Source organism: Poecilia formosa, unplaced genomic scaffold, assembly GCF_000485575.1.
Source record: "Poecilia formosa unplaced genomic scaffold, Poecilia_formosa-5.1.2 Scaffold626, whole genome shotgun sequence".
NCBI lineage: Eukaryota > Metazoa > Chordata > Actinopteri > Cyprinodontiformes > Poeciliidae > Poecilia > Poecilia formosa.
The window spans coordinates 118819-135586 of NW_006800565.1; the positions used below are offsets into that span (position 1 = coordinate 118819).

At 42.3% G+C, this 16768-nt stretch overlaps 2 protein-coding genes across 3 annotated transcripts in view; one reads left to right on the forward strand and one right to left on the reverse strand.

Moving 5' to 3' along the window:
* The window catches only part of prpf4 (pre-mRNA splicing tri-snRNP complex factor PRPF4), a 20998-nt gene extending 7421 nt beyond the window's left edge, over nt 1-13577 (reverse strand). Inside the window, exons 1-4 of the mRNA XM_016665839.1 lie at nt 13489-13577; nt 4207-4385; nt 3737-3923; nt 3588-3633 (exon numbers count right to left, since the gene is read on the reverse strand). Of these exons, the coding sequence (XP_016521325.1) occupies nt 3588-3633; nt 3737-3923; nt 4207-4378 (405 nt within the window). The 5' untranslated portion in view covers nt 4379-4385; nt 13489-13577. The remainder of the gene's footprint in view (nt 1-3587; nt 3634-3736; nt 3924-4206; nt 4386-13488) is intronic.
* A 3-nt stretch (nt 13578-13580) lies between these two features.
* Nucleotides 13581-15095, forward strand: cdc26 (cell division cycle 26 homolog). Of its 2 annotated transcripts, none has more exons than XM_007541716.2 (3): nt 13581-13670; nt 14702-14800; nt 14872-15095. In XM_007541716.2, the coding sequence occupies exons 2-3, from the start codon at nt 14720-14722 to the stop codon at nt 15073-15075; spliced, it is 285 nt and encodes a 94-aa protein (XP_007541778.1). In that variant the 5' UTR covers nt 13581-13670; nt 14702-14719; the 3' UTR covers nt 15076-15095. The 2 variants fall into 2 exon arrangements, with proteins under 2 accessions (XP_007541778.1, XP_007541779.1); XM_007541717.2 differs by lacking the exon at nt 13581-13670 and adding an exon at nt 13702-14038.
* Nucleotides 15096-16768: the final 1673 nt, after the last annotated feature.

Here is a 16768-nt window from a genome sequence, read left to right on the forward strand (position 1 = left end):
TGGTGTCACATATTTTACCTGATGCCTGTGACGTATCCCCCTTGAATGTATTTGTGAGTTCTGCTTTACCTAGAAGCTGAATTGTACAAGCTAAAGCTATTCTTTGTGTGGTAGGAGGACTTAACGTATCGAGGCTAATACCGCCATTGAGGTAAAAAACAAAGCCGTATCAGAGCTCCAAGCTACAGTTACCCTTCTGAAAAAAGAAAACACAGTGCTGAGGATCTCCTGTGAAGACCACGATCATTACAAGGGGTAGGTAAGGGTTAGGGTTAGACCGGACGATGAGAACCTACGGGAATCCATCATCGGGATCTTCACCAGGATCATCCCTGTCTCCGTGGATCGGCTGCGTGATACGGTCGCCACCGTTCACAGGTTGGGAAAAAAAGCTGGCGCCACTTCGGCCACCAGCCGTCCCAGAGCCGCCATCTTTCAGTTCGGGATGCGAACCATGCAGATGAGGTCTGGATGAGATCCAAAGATGCTAAAGTTTGTAAAGATGCACATCAGCTTCGAGGAGGACTTTTCTAAGGAGGACAGGCTGAGCTGTAGCCCCTGGTTCAGGAAGCCAGGAGCTGAAGGAAGGCTTCGCCCTGATCGATAATCGAAGCCCTGAATAATTACACCGCCGTTTTTCTTTTACTCCCACTGGTATGTTATGTTTGTATTAAAGGGCTATCGCACTATACAGCTGCTACTGGCTGTTATCTCATTCCTGCTCATCGATCCTGAGATTTGTTTTTGCACAACTACTGTGTTTCTTTCATGGTGTCATTACTTTCACTTAATATTAGGGGTTTAAAAATATTGTTAAACATAAGGCTACTTTTCTTTATTGTAAGGAGCAAAAGGCAAATTGTTTTTTCTACAGGAAACTCATTCATCAAGTGAGGAGGCTAAATTCTGGAAACTTCAATGGGTGATAACATTTATTTTAGTCATGGTACGTCGCATCCAGCTGGTTATGATTATGTTTTACAAATTCCCAGGTTGTTTGTTGGAGCATATCAGTGATACTGATGGCCACTGGGTAACTGTAATATTGGAAATGGATGGAAATAAGATCATTTTGGTGTGTGCATGGGTACAATAATAAAGTGATGAATAGTATATTTTTGCTGACCTTGGAGTGATGATAAAACATTGGAAATTAAAATATTCCACTGATCAGGTTATCTTAGGAGGAGATTTCAGTGCAACTCCAGATGGATCAATTGGTTGTCTCCCCTCTAGGGGGCAGCACCATACTGATGACGATATTTTTGTAAACTTAATCTCTATTACCAATCTGACAGACTGCTGGAGAATTAGAAATCCTAATACCAGACAATACTCCTGGTTCAATCCTTCTGGAAATGGCCAGAGCTCTAAGCCAGATTACTGGTTAATCCCTCATAATATGGTAAATAATATTTCAAGCTGTGAAATCTCAGCAGCTCCTCTAACAGATCATTGTTCAGTTTCCTTGTTTCTCTCTCCAAATAAATCTAAACCACCTTCAAACGTAGCGTGGAAGTTTAACATTAATCTGATGAATAATAAAACTTTCTGTCCTGAACCTCATTAAGGATATTTCAGTAATGAATCTGTCTCCCTTAAATAAGTGGGAGTGGTTTAAGTTTAAGGTTCGGACAGCAGCAATAAAGAGGCAAACTTGCTTCACAGCGGAGGAGACAGAAACAATCCCAACTTATTAGCAATATTAATTCTCTATGTTCAGTTTTATCTTCTGAAGAGCTGAGTCAGCTGGATGTTCTCATCTAGACGATGTTTTTCTAGATAAACGTTCATTCGCTCGATGGATGGAGGACGGACAAAAAAACTCTTCATATTTTTTCAATCCTGAGAATCAGAGACAGTCCAAAAAGAAGGTTGGGAAACTAATTATTAATGGTAATGTCACTGAAAACCCTGATTTACTAAATATAGCAATTAGAAATGCTTATAATGATCTTTATTGTTCTCAGTATTCAGAATCCAGTTTCCTGTCCTTTCTGACAAAATTCAGGAATCTGTTAAAAAAATGAATTCTGATTTTAAAACCTTTTGGAAGACGACTTAAGAATCGAAGAGCTTGACAAAGCAACACAAACGGTAAACTCCTGGATTAGACGGTTAACCGCTGAATTAGGGTTAGAAATATTTATGAAAACTACAATTTGAGGCCCTGCTGGATGAATTTCAGACAATAATCTCTCTCCCACCATGGAGGTCTGATTACTCTGATCCCCAAAACAAAGATCCTTTATCACTAGACAGCTGGAGACCCGTCACTCTGATGTACAGATTACAAACAGTGGATTGTTACCATTATTAATGAATGCCAGTCAATTCTTAAGTAGCTCAGTTTCTCTGGAAAGAGGAATCAGGCAGAGCCGCCCAATTTCACCACAATTATTTACATTAGCAACTCAAATGCTTACCTTACTAATTATGAAAAGATTTTCATTTGCATGGTATTAATAGGGATGCTCCAATCAGATTTTCTGCTGCCGATTCCGATACCAATCACCGATCTTTGCCGATTGCCTGGATTGACTGTTAATTTTTTGCTTTAGGTAGAATAGAGAGCGCTTCCTTGGTGTCCCGCCCAGCGCGAACACAAAGGAAGCGCTCTCCATTCTGTACCAGCCTGTCAGTACACTACAAAACACACACCTGGACTCGGTCTGCATACTCACTGGCGATTTTAATCAGGCCCATTTAAAATCTGTAATGCCACACTACCACAAGTGTGTGAACTTTGCTACAAGAGAGGAGAACACACTTGGCCAGGTCTACACCAACATCATTCAGGCTTCAGAGCAGTTCCCCACCTGGGCTCATCAGACCATCTCTCTGTTATGCTAATTCCAGCCTACAGACCTCTGTTGACGAGAAGCAAACCAGCTGTGAAACAGATCAGGGCCTGGCCAGAGGGCGCCACAACAGCACTACAGGACTGTTTTGAACACACAGACTGGCCTGTTTTCAGGGAGGCGGCCACCACCAACCAGGACGTCAACCTCACCTAATACTCAGACTCAGTAACTGGATACATAACAAAATGCATGGAAGATGTAACGGTCACCAAGGACATTACAGTGAGACCAAACGAAAAACCCTGGTTCACTCCTGAGAGCACGCAACGTTGCCTTCAGGTCTGGGGACAAGGAGGCCCTCAAGTCAGCCAGGGCCAACTTGCACCGGGGTGTGAGAGCAGCCAAGCGTGCTTATGGTGAAAAAATCAACTCGCACTTCAGACACGAAAGACCCAAGACGCCTGTGGCAAGGCATCCAGTCAGTCACAGACTATAAGCCAGCCCCCCCAAAAACATTTACATAATTTGTGAAATTTCAATAAAGTTGACTTTACTATTCACACTTGTTCCATGCGGGTTTTTTAAGTTCAATTCTAATTCAAAACCACAAATCCCAAACATGGTTTTGGGATTTGTTGAAAATTCTGCTATTAGTTGAAAATAATCCAGTCCAGGTTCGAAGAGTCTAGGTGTTGCAGTTTTTAAACTAGACTCGATTAGATGCGGAAGGTAGTGAAAAACTAGGTGGAATCACCCTTTACCCATTTCCCGAATCGGAAGCTNTCTCTTCAAGGCGTCCGGACCGACCACGGACAGAACGCTGCGCAGCCTGGGGAGAAAAACATTCAGTAAGGATTGACCGATTGGCCAACAGTTGGCCGACCTGGGATAGGAAGGAGCCTCCTGATTGGCCGTCATTAGGCCCCGCCCACCTCTCTCGGCGGTCGGCCGGCCCCTCTCCAAACAGCGTGATTGGCTCTCCCAGCGCTCGCAGGCCGGCCTTCACCTCGGCGTCGTCGGTGGAGACGGTGATCTGTCGCGCTCGGCGCCGCCGCTCGAACTCGGCCAGCGCCTCCAGCTGGCGCTCGCTGACACGCTCCTCCATCTCCATGGTCTCTCCTGCAGGAAATCATGGGAAACAGAGTAATTGGGGAGTGCTGCCATCTAGTGGTCAGGCTGGATCCATAACCAGAACCGAGTCATTTGTCTATCTGCTGCACCTTTAAAGAAAATGATTAAATTTCTTTATATTCAAGATTTTAGAATTAATCGAATTCTGGGGAACTATTTTCTTGCACCTGATGACCTCACCTGATGACCTCACCTGATGACCTCACCTGATGACCTCACCTGATGACCTCACCTGTCCAGCAGGGAGCAGCACCAACTGCCTGTATCTCACCTGATGAGATGTTAATGTTTCCTGCTCTGATGCCCGCCTTCAGTGCATCACTTCCTGTGGTGGCGCTGCTGGCCGTCTCCATGGTGATGCGCTGCCGCTCCTTCTCCTCCAGGCTGCCGTAGAACAGGCGGCTCTTCTTCACGGCCGGAGCCGAGTCTTCCTCGTCCGACATTCTGACTCTGCAGGGAGAGAAGAAGAAGTCCTAAGATGGCGGAGTGCAGGCTCTGGCATTCAGTGATTGTTTAGCCAAAATTGAATCCAAGATGAGCTTTAGCCCCGTTTTAAAGGGTTTTATTTTTTTACTCTCAGTTTAGCATCCATTTCTAACACCCTTGAGGTGCTGCTGCCTCTCCAGCTGGGCGAAAGGCAGGGTCACCTGGACAGGTCAGCAGTCTGTCGCAGGGCAACACAGAGAGACAGGACACACACACACACACACACACACACACACACACACACACACACCTAGGGAGAGTTTACAGAGACCAAATAACCTGACAGTCGTGTTTCTGGACTGTGGGAGGAAGCTGGAGAACCTGGAGAGAACCACCATGCACAGGGAGAACATGCAGGAAGACCCAGGGCCGGGAATCGAGGCCACTGTGCAGCCATAGTTTAGCATTCTTTTGAAAATATTTCATCCTTCATCTTTAATTTTTCTCACCGTCTGGGAGTTTATCTAAGGAAGCTAGCATGTCGGACCACGACTACAACCGGTCGGCTCTTTGAGAGGCCTGTGGCTGATCCTTCTGGCCAAGAACAGAAGGTGAACTGGGATCACACACCTATTAAGAAGAAAATGAAGCTACAGGAACCTGAATGTAAGGAGGATGCAGCTTGTAACAACCACTATGTTTGTTGTGTTTCCCCTGGATAAATACATTGAAGAGTAAATGTATCGTCTGGTTTGTATAACAGTTGCTGTTATTTCATTGTAAAATTATTCCGAATTTCCACTTTTCAAACTGATTTTTGGGCATGCTGGTTTTTAGGTGTGGCTGATTCTGGTGAATAAAACGGGGCGTGTGCGTCGGCGCAATCAGAGAGGAAGACGCTCACCGTCAGATCTGTGCAGCGGGAGACTTGACTGAATGTTTAAAACAAGTAATAAATCAAAGAAGAGATAAAACAGCAATTAAGCTTCGCCCCAGCGCCGCAGATCGTGGGCTTTAGAAGCTGGATCGGAGCTTGGACCCAGGAAACGCCACCGGGGCAAAGAAAGACGTTCCCGGTGAGATCTGGACTTTACTTTTCTTTTTGGAGATTTTTGGTGGTACCACTCTTTTTTCTCATGTTTTGGAGGGGGAGGATTTGACGCTTTGGATTTTTCATTTTGGATTGGGACTTTGGATTAAAATGGAGAAACTCTACCAGGATATGGAACTCTTTTGTGGACAATATTTGCATTAAAAAGGAACGGGAATTTCTGGACATTTAACCTTTTGGGTTTCTATACTGACATAAACTGAGTGATTTAAATCTAACAGTACTTTTGGTACTGATCTATTTATCAGGATAACTATTATTATTTCTTAGCTTTTGGTTTTTGTAATAAATCATTGTTGCTAAAAGTCAAAACAATTTCATATTGAGTGGTTGGCTATTTATTTTCTTGTCAAATTAAATGGTGTAACATATTTTACCTGATGCCTGTGACGTATCCCCCCTTGAATGTATTTGTGAGTTCTGCTTTAAATAGAAGCTGAATTTTACAAGCTAATGCCATTCTTTATGCGATAGGAGGACTTAACGTATCGAGGCTAATACCGCCATTGAGGTAAAAAAGAAAGCCGTATCAGAGCTCCAAGCTACAGTTACCCTTCTGAAAAAAGAAAACACAGTGCTGAGGATCTCCTGTGAAGACCACGATCATTACAAGGGGTAGGTAAGGGTTAGGGTTAGACCGGACGATGAGAACCTACGGGAATCCATCATCGGGATCTTCACCAGGATCATCCCTGTCTCCGTGGATCGGCTGCGTGATACGGTCGCCACGTTCACAGGTTGGGGAAAAAAGCTGGCGCCACTTCGGCCACCAGCCGTCCCAGAGCCGCCATCTTTCAGTTCGGGATGCGAACCATGCAGATGAGGTCTGGATGAGATCCAAAGATGCTAAAGTTTGTAAAGATGCACATCAGCTTCGAGGAGGACTTTTCTAAGGAGGACAGGCTGAGCTGTAGCCCCTGGTTCAGGAAGCCAGGAGCTGAAGGAAGGCTTCGCCCTGATCGATAATCGAAGCCCTGAATAATTACACCGCCGTTTTTCTTTTACTCCCACTGGTATGTTATGTTTGTATTAAAGGGCTATCGCACTATACAGCTGCTACTGGCTGTTATCTCATTCCTGCTCATCGATCCTGAGATTTGTTTTTGCACAACTACTGTGTTTCTTTCATGGTGTCATTACTTTCACTTAATATTAGGGGTTTAAAAATATTGTTAAACGTAAGGCTACTTTTCTTTATTGTAAGGAGCAAAAGGCAAATAGTTTTTTCTACAGGAAACTCATTCATCAAGCGAGGAGGCTAAATTCTGGACACTTCAATGGGTGATAACATTTATTTTAGTCGTGGTACGTCGCATTCAGCTGGTTATGATTATGTTTTACAAATTCCCAGGTTGTTTTTGTTGGAGCATATCAGTGATACTGATGGCCACTGGGTATCTGTAATATTGGAAATGGATGGAAATAAGATCATTTTGGTGTGTGTATGGGTACAATAATAAAGTGATGAATAGTATATTTTTTGCTGACCTTGGAGTGATGATAAAACATTGGAAATTAAAATATTCCACTGATCAGGTTATTTTAGGAGATTTCAATGCTACTCCAGATGGATCAATTGGTTGTCTCCCCTCTAGGGGGCAGCACCATACTGATGACGATATTTTTGTAAACTTAATCTCTATTACCAATCTGACAGACTGCTGGAGAATTAGAAATCCTAATACCAGACAATACTCCTGGTTCAATCCTTCTGGAAATGGCCAGAGCTCTAAGCCAGATTACTGGTTAATCCCTCATAATATGGTAAATAATATTTCAAGCTGTGAAATCTCAGCAGCTCCTCTAACAGATCATTGTTCAGTTTCCTTGTTTCTCTCTCCAAATAAATCTAAACCACCTTCAAACGTAGCGTGGAAGTTGAACATTAATCTGCTGAATAATAAAACTTTCTGTCCTGAACCTCATTAAGGATATTTCAGTAATGAATCCGTCTCCCTTAAATAAGAGGGAGTGGTTTAAGTTTAATGTTCGGACAGCAGCAATAAAGAGGCAAACTTGCTTCACAGCGGAGGAGACAGAAACAATCCCAACTTATTAGCAATATTAATTCTCTATGTTCAGTTTTATCTTCTGAAGAGCTGAGTCAGCTGGATGTTCTCATCTAGACGATGTTTTTCTAGATAAACGTTCATTCGCTCGATGGATGGAGGACGGACAAAAAAACTCTTCATATTTTTTCAATCCTGAGAATCAGAGACAGTCCAAAAAGAAGGTTGGGAAACTAATTATTAATGGTAATGTCACTGAAAACCCTGATTTACTAAATATAGCAATTAGAAATGCTTATAATGGTCTTTATTGTTCTCAGTATTCAGAATCCAGTTTCCTGTCCTTTCTGATGAAATTCAGGAATCTGTTAAAAAAATGAATTCTGATTTTAAAACCTTTTGGAAGACGACTTAAGAATCGAAGAGCTTGACAAAGCAACACAAACGGTAAACTCCTGGATTAGACGGTTAACCGCTGAATTAGGGTTAGAAATATTTATGAAAACTACAATTTGAGGCCCTGCTGGATGAATTTCAGACAATAATCTCTCTCCCACCATGGAGGTCTGATTACTCTGATCCCCAAAACAAAGATCCTTTATCACTAGACAGCTGGAGAGCCGTCACTCTGATGTACAGATTACAAACAGTGGATTGTTACCATTATTAATGAATGCCAGTCAATTCTTAAGTAGCTCAGTTTCTCTGGAAAGAGGAATCAGGCAGAGCCGCCCAATTTCACCACAATCATTTACATTAGCAACTCAAATGCTTACCTTACTAATTATGAAAAGATGTTCATTTGCATGGTATTACTAGGGATGCTCCAATCAGATTTTATGCTCCCGATTCCGTTACCGATCACCGATCTTTGCCAATTGCCTGGATTGACTGTTCATTTTTTGCTTTAGGTAGAATGGAGAGCGCTTCCTTGGTGTCCCGCCCAGCGCGAACACAAAGGAAGCGCTCTCCATCCTGTACCAGCCTGTGAGTACACTACAAACCACACACCTGGACTCGGTCTGCATAATCACTGGCGATTTTAATCAGGCACATTTAAAATCTGTAATGCCACACTTGGCCAGGTCTACACCAACATCATTCAGGCTTTCAGAGCAGTTCCCCACCTGGGCTCATCAGACCATCTCTCCGTTATGCTAATTCCAGCCTACAGACCTCTGTTGACGAGAAGCAAACCAGCTGTGAAACAGACTGTACAGGACAACACAGACTTCCTCAACTCACTGAACACTTTCTTCAGCCGGTTTGAAGAAACTACAACACCTACAAAAGCCCCAGTCAACCCAGACAGCACAACACTTCAACTGGACCCAGCGGACAAGAGGAGGACCCTACTCAAGGTGAACCTCAGGAAAGCTGCAGGTTCAGACAACATACCTCAGAGACTGTGCTGACTCACTCACTGACGTCCTCACAGACATCTACAACATCTCTCTGAACCAAGCCATCATACCAGCAAGCTTCAAAGCCACCACCATCATACCACTACCCAGAAGTCACCAGCATCATCACTCAATGACTACAGACCCATACCACTCACTCCGATCATGAAGTGCTTTGAAAGACTGGTAAAGGCCCACTTAACATCCACCCTCCCCACTACTATCCATATCAATTTGCCTACCACCCCAAGTTCTCCACTGATGACGCCATAGCAGCAGCACTTCACCTCTGCCTGGCTCATCTGGAGAACAGTCACACAAGGTTGCTGTTCATTGACTTCAGCTCTGCGTTCAACACTGTCATCCCCCAACATCTGGTGAACAAGCTGAGGCATCAGCACTTCACTATGCAACTGGCTGCTGGACTTTCTAACAAACAGACCACAGACAGTCAGAGTTGGAAACAACTCCTCAGTGACCAGCATCGTAAACACCGGGGTGCCGCAGGGATGTGTGCCATCTCCCCTGCTGTTCACGCTGATGACCCACGACTGCAGTGCCAGATTTGAAACGAATCACATCATCAAATTCGCAGATGAAACGACAGTGGTGGGCCTCATGAGAGACAACGATGACTCAGCGTACAGAGAGGAGGAACATCAACTCATCAACTGGTGTGGGAGAAACAACCTGCTACTCGGTGTCAACAAAATAAATAACTGTGGACTTCAGGAAAGAAAAACCAACTCACATCCCACCATCATCAATGGCAGCACAAAGTTCCTTGGAGTGCACATCCCAGACGACCTCACATGGACTACAAACACCACCTCCCTGGTCAAAAAGGCTCAGACACGACTCCACTTCCTGCGGAGGCTGAGAAGAGCCACCCTCCCCACATCTGCTCTCAGCACCTTCTCCAGGGAGCCACTGAGGGCATCCTGACCTGCAGCCTCTGTCTGGACAGCAGCTGTCTATCTGCAGACAAGAAGCCACTCCAGAGGAGTGACCATCAGATCCCTAACCCTGTCCCAAGAGAGCCATGGACATACTGAGACCCCACCCACCCAGCACACAAACTGTTCTCCCTCTACCATCAGGGAGGCCACCGCAGCTTATGGTGGCACACAAGCAGACTGGGAAACGGCTTCTTTCCACAAGCCATCAGACTCATCAACACACTGAACCTTTCATAAACATTTCCTTCACACACCACTTTGCACCACATTACCTGTATGTCCACTGATTGCACTTCTGCTGCTGTGTGTATTTATTGTCCATCTATATATTCTTCTTATTGCCTTGTTGTCTTCTTAATGTATTGCAGTGTGTGTGTGTTTATATTGTACGTCTGTGTCAGTGTGTGTGTGTGTGGGGGGGGGGGGAGAGTTACTGTCAATGTCTTATTTATGTTTAATTTAATTGCACATTGCAGTCTGGTGATACGCAATTTCAAACTTCTGTGTTAACCCTGATACATAGATCTTTGACAATAAAGTTCACTTGACTTGAAATGTTACTTTGTGATCTGGCAAAATTAAAAAATGATCTGGCAATAAATTCACTTAATTTAGAGAAACATGCAAAATACTTACAGGTACAATACAGCAGCTACTCAGTCAAAAGGACAACTGAAAAACCTGCAATCAGTACAATAATATTTTACAGTAAGGCTCTCAGTTCATAAATTATTAGTCAAACAAATCTATATCAAATAATGTCAAGTAATAAAGGAGACATTCATTCAAAGTCAAACTACTTTTGACTTTGAATGACGAGTTTCTCAGATCTCTGCGCCGCTGCGAACATTAACTCTGTCTGACTAAGTGGACAAAGCATTTGATAGGGTTTGATGCATTGAGTAACCGAAAAAATGATACTAAAAATATAATAATATAAAATCTGCGTGATGCATTACAGAGAGGAGCGAAAGCTCCTCAAAGCTCCTCACCAGGCTGAACCTGCATGATCAGGTTAGCTGGTTCGTTAACTAACACACCAGCCAACTGGGAACACAGATAAACTATCAGTGCAGGCAGAGCCGGGCGCTGGGCGGCGTGTTGAGATGGAAAAGCCACATAATGTTTTGTTCATAAGTATAAATCATTCTCACCGCTCCTTAACGCACCTCTGAAAGCGACTACAAGTTATTCCTGCAGTTCATGTAGAGCTGCAACCAGAGCCAACCAGAGTGGTGTTTAAAGTCCTACCTTGATCAAAAACTCTGGAAAGAATCATAATTCCTCACAGGGGTGGATGTAAATATCCATACAGGTCAGTTTGAGTGAAAGGATCCGCGCTGAGGTAAACTTAATCCAGCTGCTGCAGAGGCGCCAGCGGTGGGATCGGTCCGGCTTTAAATGCATAAACTATAAACCTATCTTCTGTAGACAAATCTTTTAGGGATAAATCTGCTCCGCCAATGAAGCACAATCCAGCAAAAAAAGGGAAAAAAAGGTGATTATTTATTTATTTTCCTAAAAAAAAAGAAGAAAGGATTAGCCTGGATGTTGGGCTAGTAAAGGATGGCGGCCGCCAGGCTTATAATACGCTGCTGTAAACAAGACATTAGTCCAGTTTAGCGTCACTATTACTACAAATACTGTTTGACTACAAATTTGGTCGGGATATTTTGTCCCTATAGCTAATCTACCTTTTTAATATTTTAATATTTCTTTAGAAAACTGCAGGAATATGTCCTAAAAAAGCTCATGAATAGCTGGATGCTGGTCAAGCAGAACATCATCTCTTTCTGGACACTGTGTGGAAAAACTAGATGTTTCTTATTTACATTTTTTTTATTTACCATAAACTTCTGAGGACTAAAACACACAAAATGAAACTCAGGTCAGGTTTTCTAGAGTTACTTCATCCTGACCCAAACTGGAACTAGGACTTAATAATGCTAATAATGTTGAACATGTACCTGCATTAAAATCCAAACTGTTTAATGATTACAGTAACAACAATAGAGAAGAGACTCTCCATGTCCGTCAAATGGCCGGTTTCTCCTCAGGTTAAAGCGACTCACTTCAAAATCTCACACAGGTTTTACCCAGTTTCAGATTTTTTACATAACAGATTTAAATTGGATCCATCATGTTGAGCTTTTGTGAATCTTTTTCTGTCCCTTAAACTGTGGAGAGACATTAGAACCGCTTTGTTTATGACCCTGATGTGTTAAATATCAGATCCACTGCTGAGTGGAGAGGTTCTACTCCTTGTTTTGATTTTTTTTCTTAACGACTTAAACTGTATAATTAAAATATTTGAAATCTGTTTAAAGGTAACAACCAGTATCTCTACTTTTCCTTGGTTTGAAATCTTGCTCTGTTTTTATCGTTTGCCTTACAGCTTGTCTTTTAGTCTTAACCCGTTTTGTTTTTTCATACCTGTGTTGCGATGATCGTGTTACCGCGGCAACCAGACGAACCAGGTGGTCGGAACCAGAGGCTGGATCTGCAGTTCTGATCTGTAACTCGGAACCAGTCTTCTGAAAGCAGGGTTGGGGTCAGGGTTCGGGTTTTAGTCCTTTTAAACGCCTCTCAGGAGGCATCTGCTAGTTTTTACCCACGAGTGGTTTCACTGTGCGCCAACATTCGCGAGATTAAGGTAGCCTATTTATGAGCCTCTTTCTGGATAAAACCACATTTCAGACATGAAGCTGAAGTTGGCTTCCGATTCATAAAATGTATAAAGGGCGATTCCACCTAATTTTTCACTACTTTCCGCATCTTTAACCAACTCTAGTTTAAAAACTACAACATCTAGACTCTTCAAACATGGACTGGATTATTCTGCTCTAATAGGAGAATATTTTAATCCATATTTGGGATTTGTGAAACCTTTATATAATTTGTGAAACTTCAATAAAGTTGACTTTACTATTCACACTTGTTCCATGCAGTTTTTTTTTTTAATTCAATTCTAATTCAAAACCACAAATCCCAAACATGGTTTTGGGATTTGTTGAAAATTCTGCTATTAGTTGAAAATAATCTGGTCCAGGTTTGAAGTGTCTAGGTGTTGTAGTTTTGGAATTGGAGCAGCTATACTATGACAGAGTTCCAAAAAAGTGATAAAAAGCAACCTTTATTCATGTTTCACAAATCAGAAAAAGGTTTCACAAATCCCACACATGGTTATAAATATTCTGCTATTAAAGCAGAATAATCCAGTCCAGGTTCGAAGAGTCTAGGTGTTGCAGTTTTAAAACTAGACTCGATTAGATGCGGAAGGTAGTGAAAAACTAGGTGGAATCACCCTTTACCCATTTCCCGAATCGGAAGCTTGAATCGCAAACTAACTTCAGCTTAATATTTCAGACTGGGACGGGGAAATTAAGACCCAGTAGAACCAGTTCCGGATTTATTATTGGGACATTATCTGTGTTTTTGAATGTCATTTGGTACATATATATATAAAGAAACCACCACCAGGTGCTACTAACGCGAAACTTGAATCTCCTGAGTTTACGGAAATTTAGTTTCAACGCGGTGAGCTCCGCCACAGGGCGCATGCGCACACAGCAGGCGGTTTTCCGTTATTCTGCCGACAGAGCGCTCATTTTGATATTCTTTAGTCTATTTAAGAGTTGAACTCACCGCTAAAGAAGATCGCAGCTGAAGCGTCTCTGAAACCTTGACCCGGATGTAGAAACAGCTTCCGGGTCAGAACTACTTCTTCCGGTGTGTCTATCTGTGAAAGCCGCAATTATACCACCGCGAAAGCAGCTTGTCTGTCAGATACCAGGTGACGGCAAAGCGCGGAGGCCCTCAGTCTGCAGGTAAACTCCACGACCCTCTGAGGTCACCTGGAAACCAGTTAAACCGGTTAAACCAGCGGTAGAGTCCGCGGTGCTTTCAGCGAACTGGACTCTGTAGGAGATCGGAGCTAAGGTGCCCGAAGCTTTGCCTGATCAGAACACCGCAAACATATCAGTTGCTGGTGGTACTGAAGGTTGTTGGTTCCGATTGGACTGCAGGTTGTCTGTAGGTCCCGTCCGGGTCTGTTTGGAGATTAAACAGCGGATGGATTCGAACGAATCTGATGTTCGATGTTCGTAGTTTAAACCGATACAGAACCGGTGTTCATGGCTCAAATTCCGGTTCCGATCTGAAAAGCTGCAGCTTCAACCAGTTGATCACTTGTTAGGTGTGTAAACATCCCGGTTCCGTCGGTCCGGATCCTCATGATCTCACTAGAACAGTAGCAGGTCTGTGACCAGAAGGGGGCGCTGGACGCTTCAACGTTTCTATTCTCATTTAAAACGCAGCGAGTCCTGATTGTTTTGTTGTGTTGAAAATGCAGCTGCATTAATTATTTCCTGATTGGAACAATAGATATATTTTGATCAATAGAAAATCTTTTTTATCGAGAATTGGTTTCGTAAAGGTGTGTGGGCTGTTGATCACTTTTTGGATGCAAATGGTAACATTACAGCATTCTGAGTTTTGTGATAAATTTTAATTATACTGTACCCAGGCAAAATACAAAAACATTCTTAAAGCCTTCCCTCGTCAGCTTGTATCCATGGTCAGACAAGATTTAATGTATTCTAAGGTTTGTCCTCATTTAAGGACTCTTTGATTGAAAATGTTGATTTTTGTGATGACAAATGCAATAATAAGCTTATAAGAAGCTGTTTATCCAGTAATTGTGCCATGGATGTGCTTAAAAGAGAGTATATCCTTAGAGACTTTAACAAAGAACAAACTAAAAAGATTAGATCCACTTCCTTCCAAAATCAAAGATATGTAATTTAAAGGACAAACATATTGATGGTTTATTGATGTCTGATCTAATTGTTCTGTTCAGGAGCCAACTGGAGTGAAGATGCTGCGGAGGAAACCGACCCGATTGGAGCTGAAGATCGACGACACCGAGGAATTCGAGAGCGTTAAAAAGGAGCTGGAGGTTCAGTCAACCCCTTATCTGTTCTGACCCGTCTGGTTCCGAGCCGGTCATCATGTCTGTTCTCTCTTCAGGCCAGGAAGCGACAGCGAGAGGAGGCGGGGTCAGGAGCTGGAGTGGGCGGGGCTTCTGTCATTGGTGTTGATATGATTGGGGGTGGAGCCTCTGTGTCCTCCACAGCTGCTTCGAGGGCGGAGCTTATCAACGAGCGAATCGGCTACAAGCCCCACCCCAAGCCGGCGACGCTGCCGACCTTATTTGGAAGTTTACAGTTTTAATAAAGTTTGGACAGGTTGAAGAGGCTGTTGGTTTATTTGTTGTTAACAGATAAAATTAGCCAATAGGAAGCCAGCAGCTTTTAGTTCACTGAAAAACACTGCAGTAAAATAGACCAATCAGAGATGGCGCTGTAGACACCTGCAACATCATCCAGGAAGTGCGATAACTCGGTCTGCCGCTGCATAGAGAAGGACCTCGCTGCAGCAAACAGAAAGGGGCGGGACTGACCACTGTCAGTCTCATACCTTGTTTGGAAATGGGACCATTGCAATCCGGAAGTGAAGGGGGTGCTATTTCCGTTTTTATTTTCTTTTGAAATCTGTGATATAGCTTCATTGTTAGGAAGGAGTTTTACTCAACATGTATTTGAACTTCTCTCTTTTATTTACTTCAGCTCAGCTCACAGTTTTTAACAAATTCTGTAGCTTTCTGTGTACTTCTAAATCTGCTCCTTAGTCGCATATTTTCCCTGGTACTGCCTCTAGTGGTGTGGGGGTGGTAACACAACTAATCCAATTACATTACTAAATCAGAACATGTCTTTATTATTTATTACTAATTCTGGCATTACAGGGACCATAAAAAATCAATTCCCTCACAAAACACCATACTTTTTCATTCTCTTAAGAAAGTATAGCTAATGACCTAAACAAGACCTGAATGTGGTTCCAGTTTCTCTCAATGGTCAACTTGTTGAAACTGTGGTTAATTTTAAATACCTCAGGTCGTTCCTGGACAGTCAGTTCAAATTTGCTGAAAATACTGCCTATATTTTTAAGAACTGTTCTCAGAGACTCTACCTTTTAAGAAGATCCAGTGATCTTGGGGTTACCCAACTAGAGCTTGTGTTCAAGACAATGTTGAGTGTTTTAACTTTCATCTCCTCATCTGGTTTGGTCAAATGAGCTGCAGACTAACAGACAAAGTTTTAAGAATGCTTTCAATGGGTAAAGTAGCAAGTAAACTGGTGACACCAAAACCATCTCTGTCTCAACTGTTTGCTGAAAGAACATGAAAGATGGCAGGAATATTTTAGAGCATCCATCCTCATTACTCATCAGTTTGACCCTCTGAGCTCATGAAGATGCTACTGTGTTTCTCTGGTAACTAAGAACATCTATTAGACGTCATTTATTGACAATGCAATAATTGTTCTTAACCAAACTAAATAACATGTACCTATAGTGTGCTAAGTATTTTGTTCTACTCACAAATTGTTGATAATGTGATTCGATGAGTTTTATTTTATCGTTTTAGAGTTTAAGGAAAATTTCCACCTTGATATATTAAATAGTTACATGTTATTTTTTCCTATATATAACCCTCTACCAATAAAAAGTCTGAGAATAACATATGGCACCATAAAAGTAAAAATGTGAACTTTTACTTGTTTCTGTCTAACAACCCTGGTTGTAACAACCAAATTTGTTATTCTTCTAAGAACCTAATTTATTTGTTTGTTATTGACTTTTGCTAAATTAAGTTTCTCATTGTAAATGGTATTTTACAATTTCTTTTGTTCCTCCTATAATTGGAGATATATAGATATTATTTATAAAGTATAAAGGCCTCGTCTATGTCATTTTAATTAGCTCTGATGGTGTTTTGTTCGAGAATTTATTTTTTAAGGTTCCAGTAATGCCAAAATTACTAATAAATAATAAAAACTTGGTGGTATTTTAATTTAGTAAT

Excerpts from the sequence above, each read along its gene's own strand:
- cdc26 (XM_007541716.2), top strand. The coding sequence starts at position 14,720 with ATGCTGCGGAGGAAACCGACCCGATTGGAGCTGAAGATCGACGACACC. Across the intron at positions 14,801-14,871 it reads GCGTTAAAAAGGAGCTGGAG|GCCAGGAAGCGACAGCGAGA; the intron begins GTTCAGTCAACC and ends TTCTCTCTTCAG.